Source organism: Macaca thibetana, chromosome 19 (assembly GCF_024542745.1).
Source record: "Macaca thibetana thibetana isolate TM-01 chromosome 19, ASM2454274v1, whole genome shotgun sequence".
Classification (NCBI taxonomy): Eukaryota; Metazoa; Chordata; class Mammalia; order Primates; family Cercopithecidae; genus Macaca; species Macaca thibetana.
The window spans coordinates 28,426,746-28,439,673 of record NC_065596.1 but is presented as its reverse complement, the minus strand read 5'-3'; the positions used below and the strand labels follow the sequence as shown (position 1 = coordinate 28,439,673).

Genomic DNA, 12,928 nt, shown 5'->3' with positions numbered 1-12,928 from the left:
ACAGGCTGCAATAAGCTGGCTAACAACGAATAACGGCCATTCCCCACCACATAAGCCTCTCCTCACCTTTTTCCTTGGAGCCAGTGTCCACGAAGAAAAGTTTTTCATTTGGAGCCTCTGACAACAAGCCACTGGGGGACAGAAATGCAGAACATCAGCCAGAGATGTTGGAGGAGAAAGAGATTTAACCTGGTAGCCCCAGCCTTCCTCTTCTTAGTCAAGTCCCACCACGGGACTTGGCCTCTTCCGGGCTAAGGCCTCACCCTGCAGTTTACAGAACTTAATATTTGGGAAGGACTGCCGGGCACGGAGGCTCATGCCTGTAATCCCAGCACTTTGGGAGGCCCAGGAGGGTGGATCACCTGAGGTCAGGAGTTCAAGACCAGCCTGGCCAACATGGTGAAACCCTGTCTCTACTAAAAATACAAAAATTAGGACGGGTGCGATGGCTCACACCTGTAATCTTAGCACTTTAGGAGGCCGGGACAGGTGGATTACCTAATGTCAGGAGTTCAAGACCAGCCTGGCCAACATGGCGAAACCCTGTCTCTACTTAAAATACAAAAATTAGCCAGACGTGGTGGTGTATGCCTGTAATCCCAGCTACTTGGGAGGCTGAAGCAGGAGAATCACTTGAACCCTGGAGGCAGAGGTTGCAATGAGCCGAGATCGTGCCATTGCACTCCAGGCTGGACTACAGCGAGAAGCGAGAGACTCTGTCTCAAAAAAAAAAAAAAAAAAAAGAAGAAGAAAGAAAACAGCCGGGCGTGGTGGCGCCCGCCTGTAATCCCAGCTACTCAGGAGGCTGAGGCAGGAGAATCGCTTGAGCCTGGGAGGCGGAGGTTGCGGTGAGCTGAGATAGCGCCACTGCACTCCAGCCTGGGTGATAGAGCGAGACTCCGTCTCAGAAACATATATATACACACACACACACACACATATATAGCAAGGAGCAAGCTAAGGTGGAGGCATGGAATGTATTTATGCTAAAAATTATTCATTGTTTACCCAAAATCCAAATTTAAGCGTCCTGTATATTTATCTGCTAAACCTGGTAACTCTATCAAGCTCTCCAGCTTCCCATGCTGAGTCCCCTGACCATGCTCTCCATTTCCTCGGCGGTCCCCGAGACAGCTGCCCCCCAACCCCCGCCACCGACCCACCCACGCAAACACGACTGGCCTAGCACCTGGGCGCAGGAACCGTCCCAGTTCCCGGAAGTCCCGCCCCCCGTACCCGCTCGTGCGCTCCTGTAGCCGCACGTCTTCCAGGAACTGGTCAACCTCCAACCCCAGCGGCTCCTGAGCTAGCCGCCGCCAGCCCCGCTTCTTATTTCTTGGGCCTCGCCGCCGCCGCCTCAGCGCTGGGTCCACCGAAGTAGGCCGCAGCCCCAGGAAACCAGAATCGGCATCACTTTTCGAGCTGTGCTTCCCACCACCTCCACGGCCTCCTGCCGCCATCTTGTCAAAGAAAGAATTCAGCCGGTGGCGTCCCAAAAAGCCCCTTTGCAGCATGCGCGCGCAGATTTCCCGCCCTCTTCCGTGACGTACTTCCTGTGGCAGCCATATTTGTAAAGTGACTGGAGTTGCCAGGAGGCTGTCATCTTGGTAAAGGATAAATGGCTACCCCTTCCTCCATTCTTTACAGCGGGATCTGAAGACTCCTAACGGCGGCGGGTGGTGGAAGAGAGATGGGAAGGTTGCAGTTTCTTGGCTCTCGCCCTTAACCGAACACCTGGCCGCCTGGGGTCTTCGCTCAAACTGATTTTTTTCTTTAATAGACAAGGTCTCACTTTGTTGCCCCCATACTGGAGTGCAGTGGAAGGGTAATAGCTCACTGAAGCCTCCAACTCCTAAACTCAGAGATCCTCCTACCTCAGTCTCCCAAGTAGCTGCGACCACAGAAGCGTGCAACCACACCTGGCTAATTTTTTATTTTTATTTTTTGTAGAAATGGAGCCTCCCCATGTTGCCCAGGCTGGTCTCGAACATCTGGTTTCAAGTGATCCTCTTTCCTAGACCTTCCAAAGTGCTGGGATTACAGCCTCACACCACCACTCCTGGTCCAAACTGATGTGTTTTTTTTTTCAAGAGGCAAAGATCTCACTATGTTGTCCAGGCTGGTCTTGAACCCCAGGGCTCAAGTAATTCTCCCTCCTCAGCCTCCGAAAGTGCTCAGATTACAGATGTGAGCCACCATGCTCGGCCTTACAATTTTTTAATCTCGTTTTCTTCGAACAGTCAGTGGCAGATTCTGCACAGCACATGTTCCACTCTCAGTTTTGTCATCTCAAATGTTCCAATCCTAGGATCTTGGAAATCAAGTAACTTTCGGAATATCAAAGTTGGAAGCACAGAACATTAGAGGAATGTTAGAAACATACACTTTTAGGACCCTAGAAGTGCAGACTCAAGAATCATTCATCTTGAGCAGGCTACTTCGCTGTGCCTCAGTTTCCTCATATGCAAAATAAGGATGATAACGGTACATCTGCCTCATAAATCATGCAGAAGATTAAACATATGTAAAGCACTTAAGGCTGCGTCTGGCATCTGAGTGTTAGCTGTTGTTAGTGCCTTGCCCTCTGAGGCTTCATCTTAGAATCAACTCATCTTTGCTATTTACAAATAAGGAAGGAAGCTCGGAGGCTCTTGGGCCCTGGCAGCCATTCAAAGGGATCCATGGCAGGGGGCGTGGTGATTCACGCCTGTACTCCCAGCACTTTGGGAGGCCGATGCAGGAGGATGGCTTGAGCCCAGGAATTCAAGACCAGCCTGGGCAACATAGTGAGATACTGTGTCTGCCAAAAATTTAAAAATTAGCCAGGCGTGGTGGTGTGCGCCCGTAGTCCCAGGTACTCAGGAGGCTAAGGTAGGAGGATCGCTTGAGCCCAGGAGTTGGAGGGTGCAGTGAGCCGTGATTGCACCATTGTACTTCAGCCTGGGTGACAGCAAGACCCTGTCTCAAAAACAAAACAAATCAAAGGGAACCAGACCTCATAAAAGTCACTTTGGACTCATAAAGGAAAAAGGCACAGAGAGGGAAGGCGCCACACTCATGGTCACACACAACTGAACTCAGCTGGATCCTTGCGCAGAGCTTTGGAAAGGTGACAGGCCCTGGATCGTAGCCCCGGGACCTGAGCGCCTGACCGCCTGGGACGGAGATTTTGGAGACCACAGCCTGTCTTGTCTCCTGAACGTCCGCCAGGGGGCGCCGCGAGCCGCGAAACTGGGCCCGCGTGGGCGGGATGAGCGCGCGGCCAGCGTGTCCCGGGACGCCGTGGGTGTGGCCTGAGTGTAAGTGCGCGGGACCGGGCGCGTACGGTGCGCTGCCCAGCTCTGGCGAAGAGCCCCCAGGACGTGAGCACGCGCACACTCCTGGCAGCGCGTGTGGGCAAGGAAACCAGTATGTCCCTGGTGTTACGCGTCGGGAGTTATGTACCCAGGTTGTGCAAGGGCACGTTGCCGGGCAGGGCGGGGACTAGGGGAGCACTTTGTGCCCGAAGACACACACACAACACACACACACACACACACACACACACACACACACACACACACAGGGCGGGGACTAGGGGAGCACTTTGTGCCCGAAGACACACACACAACACACACACACACACACACCGCGCGCGCCCCAGGGCTTGGTTCCCAGGCCCCAGCCACAGGAGGTGGGAGGGAGGGATGTCCCGGGGGGAGGGCCCCAGAGTCACTTTTCTTCGGAAAATATGCCGATCTGGCCCCCAGCCCAGGCCTGAGTCACCAGGCCTCGCTGCATTGAGTCACGGACTCCACCCCGCCCCTGAGGGCACGGAAGGGGGCCTCCCCCAACCCCAAATCCTGCCCAGCTCTCTCCTTCCCTGGGGGAGGGTGGGCGATCCCTGTCCCAAGTCAGCCTGACTGCCACATGGGAAGAAGCCTTGGCTTTATTCGCTCTGTGGGGACACTGTTCCGTTCAGAGGCCCCTCCCAGCCACGGGGTGGGGGACAATGGTGGGCGTGGGAATCCCAGCGAGCATCCTGGAGGGGGCGTCGTCTCCATGTATTTTGCTCTTCCCCATCTTTTCCATGGGGTCCCCTGCCAGGGTCAAGCACTAATAACGTGATGAAGGCAGCAGATAGCGTCGGGGTCCCTTTAGGGGTGGGGAGAGGGCTGTAGCACCAAGAACCCCCCTCCCCCGCCCACGACATCCCTGAAAAGACTAAAATAAAGCCCCGAGGCCTTTCTATGTAGGGGCTCCACTTAAATATGGAATGGTGATGGGCAGAGAGGCGGTGGCCCAGCAATCCTTAAGTCCAGACCACCAGCTGTGGGGAGGCTTCCAGGGGGCCAGGAGCAGGCTGGGCATTTCCAGCCACGGACAAGTGGAGGATGGAAATACCTCCAAGGGGGTACAGTCTCGGAGGAGCGAGATGGAAGGGGTTTTTCTTCCTGCTACAGGATCCTTTTAAAAGAAATGGGTGTGAAGCTGGGCACGGTGGCTCATGTCTGTAATCCCAGCAGTTTGGGAGGCCGAGGCAAGCAGATCACCTGAGATGAGGAGTTCAAGACCAGCCTGGCCAACATGGTGAAAATCCGTCTCTACTCAAAATACGAAAATTAGCTGGACATGGTGGCTCATGCTTGCAGTCCCAGCTACTCGGGAGGCTGAGGCACGAGAATCACTTGAACCCAGGAGGTGGAGGTTGCAGTGAGCCGAGATCTCACCACTGCACTCCAGCCCGGGTGACAGAGGAAGACTCTATTAAAAAAAGAAAAGAAAAGAAAGGAAAGGAAAAGAGAGAGAGGGAGGGAGGGAAAGAAAAAGAAGGAAGGAAGGAAGGAGAAAGAAAGAGGAAAGAAAGAAAGGAAAATAAAGAAAAGGAAAGAAAGAGAAAGGAAGGAAGGAAGAAGGGAGGGAAGGAGGGAGGGAGGGAATGGGTGTGGACAGAATTGGGGGCAAAAACAAAACAGAAAAGGAAGGAAGGAAGAAAAGGAAGAGAGAGAAGGAAGGAAGGAAAGAAGGAAAGAAAGAAGATTGTGTCTCCCCTCTGAGCCCCCATGGTCCCGAGACCTGAGGCTGTGATGGAGTGGGTTGAGGGTCTGGCCTGGCTGGGCAGGAGGAAGCGGAGCAGAAGAGGGTCTATCAGTCATTTCAACCACAGGGCTGCTCACCCAGGGAAGGGGCTGGGGTCGTGCCAGGAATTAGTGTGTGTTTGTGTGACTGTGTAAGTACCCTCTCCTGGGAATGTCACCTTCCATGAGGGCAGATGTATTTGTCTATTTTGTTCTCTGTGGTAATGCCCGGTGCCTAGAACAGGGCTGGGCACATAGTAGGTGCTCAATAAATATTTGAATGAAGGATGGATGGATGGATGGATGGATGCCTGCGCGTGCCAGTGTCTGTGTGATGTGCCTAAGTGAACGTGAGGCTGGAGGTGTGAAGGGCGGACAGAGAAGCCTTGTCCCTCCCGTGGTCCCCTCTAAACCCTTCCACCGGGGTGTCTGGTGGTAGTGCGGAGGGAGACCCCCGGTCCTTACAGCTGGGCAAGGAGGGCAGGCAGGGCATGTGTGAGCTGGGGCAGGGGTGTGCGTGCAGCCGACTGGAGCTGGGGAGCCACAGCAGGGCCATGGGAGGGGGGCCGGCTCACTCGGCGGAGCCCTTGTGGCGTCGCTTGGAGGGTGGCACCAGGCGACGGGGCAGGTTGGCGGGCAGCCCGTGACCCTCCAGCTTGGCCTCGATGAGGTGACTGGCCAGCGCGAACTCCTCGTCATCCAGCATGCCGTCGCGGTCCACGTCGCTCAGCTTCCAGATGCGCCCCAGAACTGAGTTGGGGAGTTTGGTCCCCACCATCCAGGTCTTGGCCTTGGAGCCGCTCAGCTTGCCGTCGGCAGGTGCCAGGTTGTAGAAGATCTCGTCGTATTTGGACTTGTCCTTGGTCACCACCCACTCAGCCTCGTCGTCCGAACCCTCCTCGCCGTCCTCCATGGCCTCGTCAGGTCCCCGCTCCACGAACGGACCCATGTGGGTACCCTCGAAAGCGCCCCCCTGCACGCCCACCTCGGTATTCTCCAGCTCCTCCTGCCGCAGCAGGGGCATGAGCTTGGCAATGTCGTGCGTCAGCATCTCATCCAGTGCCTCCAGCAGCTTCGGCTTCAGCGAGTGAAACTTGGTGAAGTCGTGCGCCATCAGCAGCTCCTGTGGTTGGGGACAGGGGGACCCAAAATTCAAGCGGCGCCATCCCTGAGGCCCTCAGGCTGCAAGGTGGTACCAGGACACTGGAGAAGCTCGGGGGGCAGCTTTTGTGGGTTTTTTGGTTGTTGTTTGTTTTGAGACAGAGTCTCGCTCTTGTTGCCCAGGCTGGAGTGCAAATGGCACGATCTCAGCTCACTGCAACGTCTGCCTTCTGGTTTCAAGCGATTCTCCCGCCTCAGCCTCCTGAGTAGCTGGGATTACAGGTGCACACCACTACACTCGGCTAATTTTTGTATTTTTAGTAGAGACGGGGTTTCATGTTGGCCAGGCTGGTCTCGAACTTCTGACCTTGTGATCCACCTGCCTCAGCCTCCCAGTGCTGGGATTATAGGCATGAGCCTCTATGCCCGGCTGTTTTTTGTTTGTTTTGTTTTGTTTTGACAGGGTCTCGCTCTGACACCCAGACTAAAGTGCAGTGGCACCAACATAGCTCACTGCAGCTTCCAACTCCCAGCCTCAAGCGATCCTCTGGCCCCAGTCTCCCAAGTAGCTGGGACCACAGGCACGCACCACCACACCCAGCTAAATTTTTTTTTGTAGAGACGGGGGTCTCGCTATGTTGCCCAGGCTGGTCTCAAAGTCTTGGGCTCAAGCCATTCTCACACTCAGCCTCCTAAAGTGCTGGGATTGCAGGTGTGAGCCACTGCGCCCAGCCAGGGTGGCAGCTCTTTACTGACACATGCAGAAGTATTTGAAGATCTGAACAACCTGCTCTGCTCGGGCACCCACCGCTCGGAAGATACTTGGGCAACAAGGTCCCGGAGGCTTTCTCCTAAACCCCAGAATTACTGGAGGGTGGGGATGCTGGGGACCCTCCGATGAGTGAGAGCAGCAACCTTCTGCCAGCTAGCAGAGAAGGATTTCAGTGTTTTCGCATCAAGTATACCTTTCTCAGAGCATCCATACCGGCCTAGAACCCTAACTGCCCTCTACTGGACTCTAGCTGCCCAGCCAGCATGCACAACATTGAAAATTTTAAAAAAACTCAGCAGGCATGGGTGGCTCACACTTGTAATCCCAGCACTTTGGGAGGCTGAGGTGGGAGAATCACTTGAGCCCAGGAGTGCAAGACCAGCCTGGACAACATGGCAAAACCATATTTCTTTTTTTTCTTTTTTTTTCTTTTTTTCTTTTTTTTGTTTTTTTTTTTGTTTTGTTTTGTTTTGTTTTGTTTTGAGATGGAGTCTCGCTCTGTCGCCCGGGCTGGAGTGCAGTGGCCGGATCTCAGCTCACTGCAAGCTCTGTCTCATGGGTTCAAGCGATTCTTCTGGCTCAGCCTCCCAAGTAGCTGGGATTACAGGCACCTGCCACCACGCCCAGCTAATTTTCATATTTTTAGTAGAGACGGGGTTTTGCCATGTTGGCCAGGCTGGTCTTGAACTCCTGACCTCAGGTAATCTGCCCACCTCGGCCTCCCAAAGTGCCGTGATGACAGGCATGAGCCACTGCACCTGGCCTCAAAACCCTATTTCTAAAAAAAAAAAAAAAAAATTAAAAATTAGCCAGGTGCGGTGGTGCACGCCTGTAGTCCCAACTACTTTGGGAGGCTGAGACAGGAGAATCTCTTGAACCCCAGGAGACAGCAGTTGCAGTGAGCTGAGATAGCACCATTGCACTCCAGCCTGGGTGACAGAGCTAGACCCTGTGTCAAAACAAACAAGGGAGGGGAGAAAAAAGAAAGTTCGGAAAGCTCAATTCCTGCCACTGCGCTACCACACCACGCAGAAAGGACTGAGTGGCTGGCTACCAAATTTGGAGGTGAGGTTTGGGATGAAGAGATCATCAGGGGTCCCTGGGACCACCGCCTCCCCACCGAAGAAGTCACTTGGTGCTAGCGCAGCTGTAGGGTGGGCTTGGCGTCATGCCGCTGCTCACATGGGCAACTCTCAGTGGCCCAGACTGCACCAGGACTGTCTCTGCAAAGGTGCATTCCTTTCACAGCCCTGTGGGAATTTCCTGAGCCAAGGCAGAGAGGCCAGATGATCACGACTCTGAAGGGTTGGGGCTCCTAGGTTGCAACCTGGATTCCCAGGCAGCCAGAGTATGACTAAGTTCAAGTCCACTGAGGCAAGCACAGGTTGCATATGCAGCTTCTACTGTTAGCCTGTCCAGTAGTGCAGCCAGTAGCCACATGTGCTTATTTACATTCATTAAAATGAAATACAGGCCGGGCGCAGTGGCTCACGCCTGTAATCCCAGCACTTTGGGAGGCCGAGGCAGGCGGATCACAAGGTCAGGAGATCGAGACCACGGTGAAACCCCGTCTCTACTAAAAATACAAAAAATTAGCCGGGCGCGGTGGCGGGCGCCTGTAGTCCCAGCTACTAGAGAGGCTGAGGCAGGAGAATGGCGTGAACGCGGGAGGCGGAGCTTGCAGTGAGCCGAGATCGCACCACTGCACTCCAGCCTGGGCGACAGAGCGAGACTCCGTCTCAAATAAATAAATAAATAAATAAATAAATAAATAAATCTTTTAAAGTATTAATTTATTGAGACAGAATGTCACTCGGTCACACAAGATGGACTGCAGTGACGTGATCTCAGCTCACTGCAACCTCTGCCTCCCGTGTTCAAGCGATTCTCCTGCCTCAGCCTCCTGAGTAGCTGGGATTACAGGCATGCGCCACCACGCCCAGCTAATTTTTGTATTTTTAGTAGAGACGGGGTTTCACCATGTTGTCCTGGCTGGTCTCGAACTCCTGACCTCAGGTGATCCACCTGCCTTGGCCTCCCACAGTGCTGGGATTACAGGCATGAGCCACTGCACCCTACCATATATATTTTAAATATTTATATTTTACAAATATAAATATTTACGTCTCCAATAAATAAACAAATGAAAAATAAAATAAACAGAAACCGTTCTTAAAGAGACTGTATACTTTTCTTCCCTTTCCCAACTTCTTGCTGGCTGGAACGCAGACACAGTGGCTGAAGCCTTCACAGCCCTTTTGTACCATGAGGTTCCTTGGGCCTGGAGGCCAGGCATGGAAGAGAAATAAGACAGAAAGGGACTAGATCCCTAGCTCTGTAAAGCACCAAACCAGTCCCGAACCACTTTCTGGGAGTTTTATGGAGGAAAGAAAGAAAAACCCTCTCTCTTAATTTAGCCACTGTTATTTTGGGTTTTCTCTTCACTCCCCTAGCCTGACTCATAAAACCACGCTCCCACGGAACTATTTGAGGGAGGCGCTTTCCAGAACCTGCCACCTATTCCTCCGGCTTTTGAGGTCCCATCTCAGAGCTTCCAGAAGCCAACCTTCCCATCACCCACCCCCTAACACTCCCTCCCGGACAGCTTCCCCTCCCGGGCAGCTTCCCACCTGCATTTTCTGGCAATCAGGAAAGTCCCCAGGGGAGATGTGATGTTCCAGCTGAATCTTCGCAAAGATGACGGGCAGTTTGAGGATCAGCTGCTTCTTCTTGTTCTCCTTCCCAAACACAGAGGGCATCTCCTTCTTCAGGTAGCTGATGATGTAAGCATGAACCTGTGGGAAGAGTTCTCACCTGAGCCTGCGTCAGGGTCCACCAGGGGGCTTGTTAAAACAAGCTGCTGGCCGCACTCCCAGAGATTCCCATTCACTTGGTCTGGCCTGCGGCATGAGAATTTGCGTTTCTCATCTTTTCTTTCTTTTCTTTTTTTGAGACAGATTCTCGCTCTGTTGCCCAGGCTGGAGTGCAGTGGTGCAATCTCAGCTCCCTGCAACCTCCAGCTCCTGGGTTCAAGCAATTCTCGTGCCTCAGCCTCCCAAGTAGCTGGGATTAACAGGTGCGCACCACCACACCTGGCTAATTTTTTTTGTATTTTTAGCAGAGACGGGGTTTCTCCATGTTGATCAGGCTAGTCTTGAACTCCTGACTTCAGGTGATCCACCCGCCTCAGCCTCCCAACGTACTGGGATTACAGGCGTGAGCCACCGCGCCCGACCAGCTTTTTTTTTTTTTTTTTTTTTTTTTTTTTTTTTTTTGAGACGGAGTCTCACGCTGTTGCCCAGGCTGGAGCGCAGTGGCGCGATCTCGGCTCACTGCAAGCTCCGCCTCCCGGGTTCCCGCCATTCTCCTGCCTCAGCCTCCTGAGTAGCTGGGACTACAGGCGCCCGCCACCGCGCCCAGCTAATTTTTTGTATTTTTAGTAGAGACGGGGTTTCACTGTGGTCTCGATCTCCTGACCTTGTGATCCGCCCGCCTCGGCCTCCCAAAGTGCTGGGATTACAGGCTTGAGCCACCGCGCCCCTTTTTTTTTTTTTTTTTTTTTTTTTTTTTTTTTTTTTTTTTTTTTTTTTGAGACAGGGTCTTGCTCTATCACCCAGCCAGGAGTGCAGTGGTGCAATCATAACTTACTGCAGCCTCAAATTCCTGGGCTCAAGGGATCCTCCCACCTCAGCCTCTCAAGTACCTGGGATTACAGGCAAGAGCCACTGTCTGGATGAGAATTTGCATTTCTGACAAGTTACAGGTGCTACAGGTGGCAGCACCACACTGTGAGCCCCATGGCCTCCTCCTGCTGGGGCTCACCCTGGGCTCCTCCTCTCTTCTAACTAAGTGAGCTCAGTCCCTCCCAGTTTTAAACATCCCTTAAAGAGGTCCACTCCTGAATCTGCATACCAGCCTAAGCCTCTCTCTCCAGTTTAGGACTCAGAGCTAATTGTCTTGTCAACATTCCTGGACAGCTCCATCCCAGGATGCCCTAAGTGGAATCTGGCATGTGCCATTGCACCAGCCCGGGCGACAGAGTGTGACTCCGTCTCAAAAAAATAAATAAATAAATAAAATAAAAAAGAGTAAATAAATGCTTTTATAAAATGCAACATATCTGCAAAGAGACACAAGAAACTACTTACGGCAGTTGCCTCTAGGAAAGAGGCCCTGGGAGCTGGTGGGATGAGGTGTGGGAGAATCACGTCTGATAAAGTATGAATGCCTTTCCATGAGATGGTCTTAAATGTTCAATAAAAAAGACTTGTTAAAAAATTCTGGCCGGGCGCCGTGGCTCATGCCTGTAATCCCAACACTTTAAGAGGCCGAGGCCAGCAGATCACCTGAGGTCAGGAGTTCGAGACCAGCCTGTCCAACATGGTGAGACCCCCCCCCAGCCCCCACCGTCTCTACTAAAAATACAAAAATTAGCCGGATGTGGTGGCACCTGCCTGTAGTCCCAGCTACTCGGGAAGCTGAGGCACAAGAATCACTTTAACCTAGGAGACAGAGGTTGCAGTGAGCCGAGATCATGCCACTGCACTCCAGCCTGGGTGACAGAGAAAGACTCCAACTAAAAAATATATATATATATTTTAAAGAATCACGGATTTAGAATGCTGAGAATGTTGGTGGTCCCTGACTGGTTCTAAATCCTCATCTCTTCCACCCTCCACCACCACCCTGTCTCCAGCCCCGTTAGGCTCTCAGTTCAAACACATCAAGTAAATGGCTGCCCCAGGCCTTTGCACATGCTGTCCTCACTGCATCGACTGCTCTTCCACCCAGTTGCCACTCGGCTCGCCCCTTCCTCTCACCCCTTCCTCTCCTTCAGACCGCTCTAAGATAGTCCCTCGCCAGCCCCTCTTTCCTCCGCTTCATTTTTCTTCATAACTATTGATTTGTTTAATGTCTGCTTCCCCACTAAAAAGTAATTCTATGAGAAAAGGAATTTATCTTTGTGCCCTGCTGTATCCCCAGAGCCTAGAAGAGTGCCGCATGTGCTCGGCAACTGCTGAATGAATGTCATTGGGCCACTGCAGAGAATGTGGTCTGAAGGTTCAGGGCATCTTGGCGTCTTTAGAATCAGACCCTCCCAAGATCTTGGTCTCACGTATCACAGCATCATAAAATCGCCCCTTCTAGCAGCTATCACTTCAGTCGAAGGACCTAGAGTCAGAGGATTCGTCCACACCCTCCAACGTACAGATGGGAAACTGAGGCACTGGGAGAAGTGTGATTACCTCGGAGGGGCAGTGAACCTTGGTCACAGCGAACCCAGAATCCCATGCTCCTGTGTCCTGAGCGGCACTGGGGAGCCATGGATGAACCAGCAGGAAGAGGTGGAGGGAGTGCCTAAGGGTCTGAAGGACCAATCAGGGCAGGGGTGTGGCCGGGCTGGGGGCGGGGCCTGTGAGAGCGGGCCAATGGAGTCAGGGGGCAGGGCCGAAGGGCGGCTCCATAGGGACCAAAGGAGGGGAGGCGGGAGGGCACTGATGGCTTTTCCAGAGAGGAAGCAGGGGAAGGTGCCAGGAAGAGATAAGGTGGGAAGGCGGGCTGGGCCGGGGCTGGGTCCCTGACTCCGGGGTTTGTCTGGGTTTCCGGAGCCGCCCCCAGCCCGGCGGGGGCACCAGGTGTCTGGCCCGGCCCCACCCCTCTGTCCCTGAGCCTTGTGCTCCAGCTCCCGCCAAGGGACCCGCGGGAACGAACCTGGGGGAGTCTAAGACAGACCAGGAGGAAGACAGAGAGAAGGCGGCGGCGGAGCGGGGGAGAGATGGAGAGTCAGGAGGAGACAGACAGGGTGAGAAAGAGAAGGAAAGGGAGTTAGAATAAAAGAGAAAGTAAAAATGGAGAAGAAAGAGATTGAGAGAGAGGTAGAAAAGGGACTGATACCGAGACAGAAAAGAGAGGGACAGACACTGCAGAGCCGCCTGGGCAGAGGAGCGCAAGGTGAATTCCGAAGGTTCCAGGAGTGGCAGCCCCGTCCACACTGGGC

At 53.4% G+C, this 12,928-nt stretch overlaps 2 protein-coding genes across 5 annotated transcripts in view; both read right to left on the bottom strand.

The window, feature by feature from the left end:
* The window catches only part of NOP53 (NOP53 ribosome biogenesis factor), a 289,745-nt gene that overhangs the window by 10,725 nt on the left and 266,092 nt on the right, over positions 1–12,928 (bottom strand). The window contains exons 2-3 of one of the 2 annotated variants that reach the window (XM_050772216.1): positions 1,237–1,470; positions 67–131 (exon numbers count right to left, since the gene is read on the bottom strand). In XM_050772216.1, the coding sequence (XP_050628173.1) occupies positions 67–131; positions 1,237–1,460 (289 nt within the window). In that variant the 5' untranslated portion in view covers positions 1,461–1,470. Of the gene's footprint in view, positions 1–66; positions 132–1,236; positions 2,190–12,928 lie in introns of those variants that run through there. The other variant, XM_050772215.1, reaches the window with a different exon arrangement.
* The window catches only part of EHD2 (EH domain containing 2), a 57,442-nt gene that overhangs the window by 30,612 nt on the left and 13,902 nt on the right, over positions 1–12,928 (bottom strand). For 2 of the 3 annotated variants that reach the window (XM_050772200.1, XM_050772201.1), the window contains exons 5-6: positions 9,561–9,725; positions 3,911–6,180 (exon numbers count right to left, since the gene is read on the bottom strand). In XM_050772200.1, the coding sequence (XP_050628157.1) occupies positions 5,629–6,180; positions 9,561–9,725 (717 nt within the window). In that variant the 3' untranslated portion in view covers positions 3,911–5,628. Of the gene's footprint in view, positions 1–3,910; positions 6,181–9,560; positions 9,726–12,928 lie in introns of those variants that run through there. The other variant, XM_050772202.1, reaches the window with a different exon arrangement.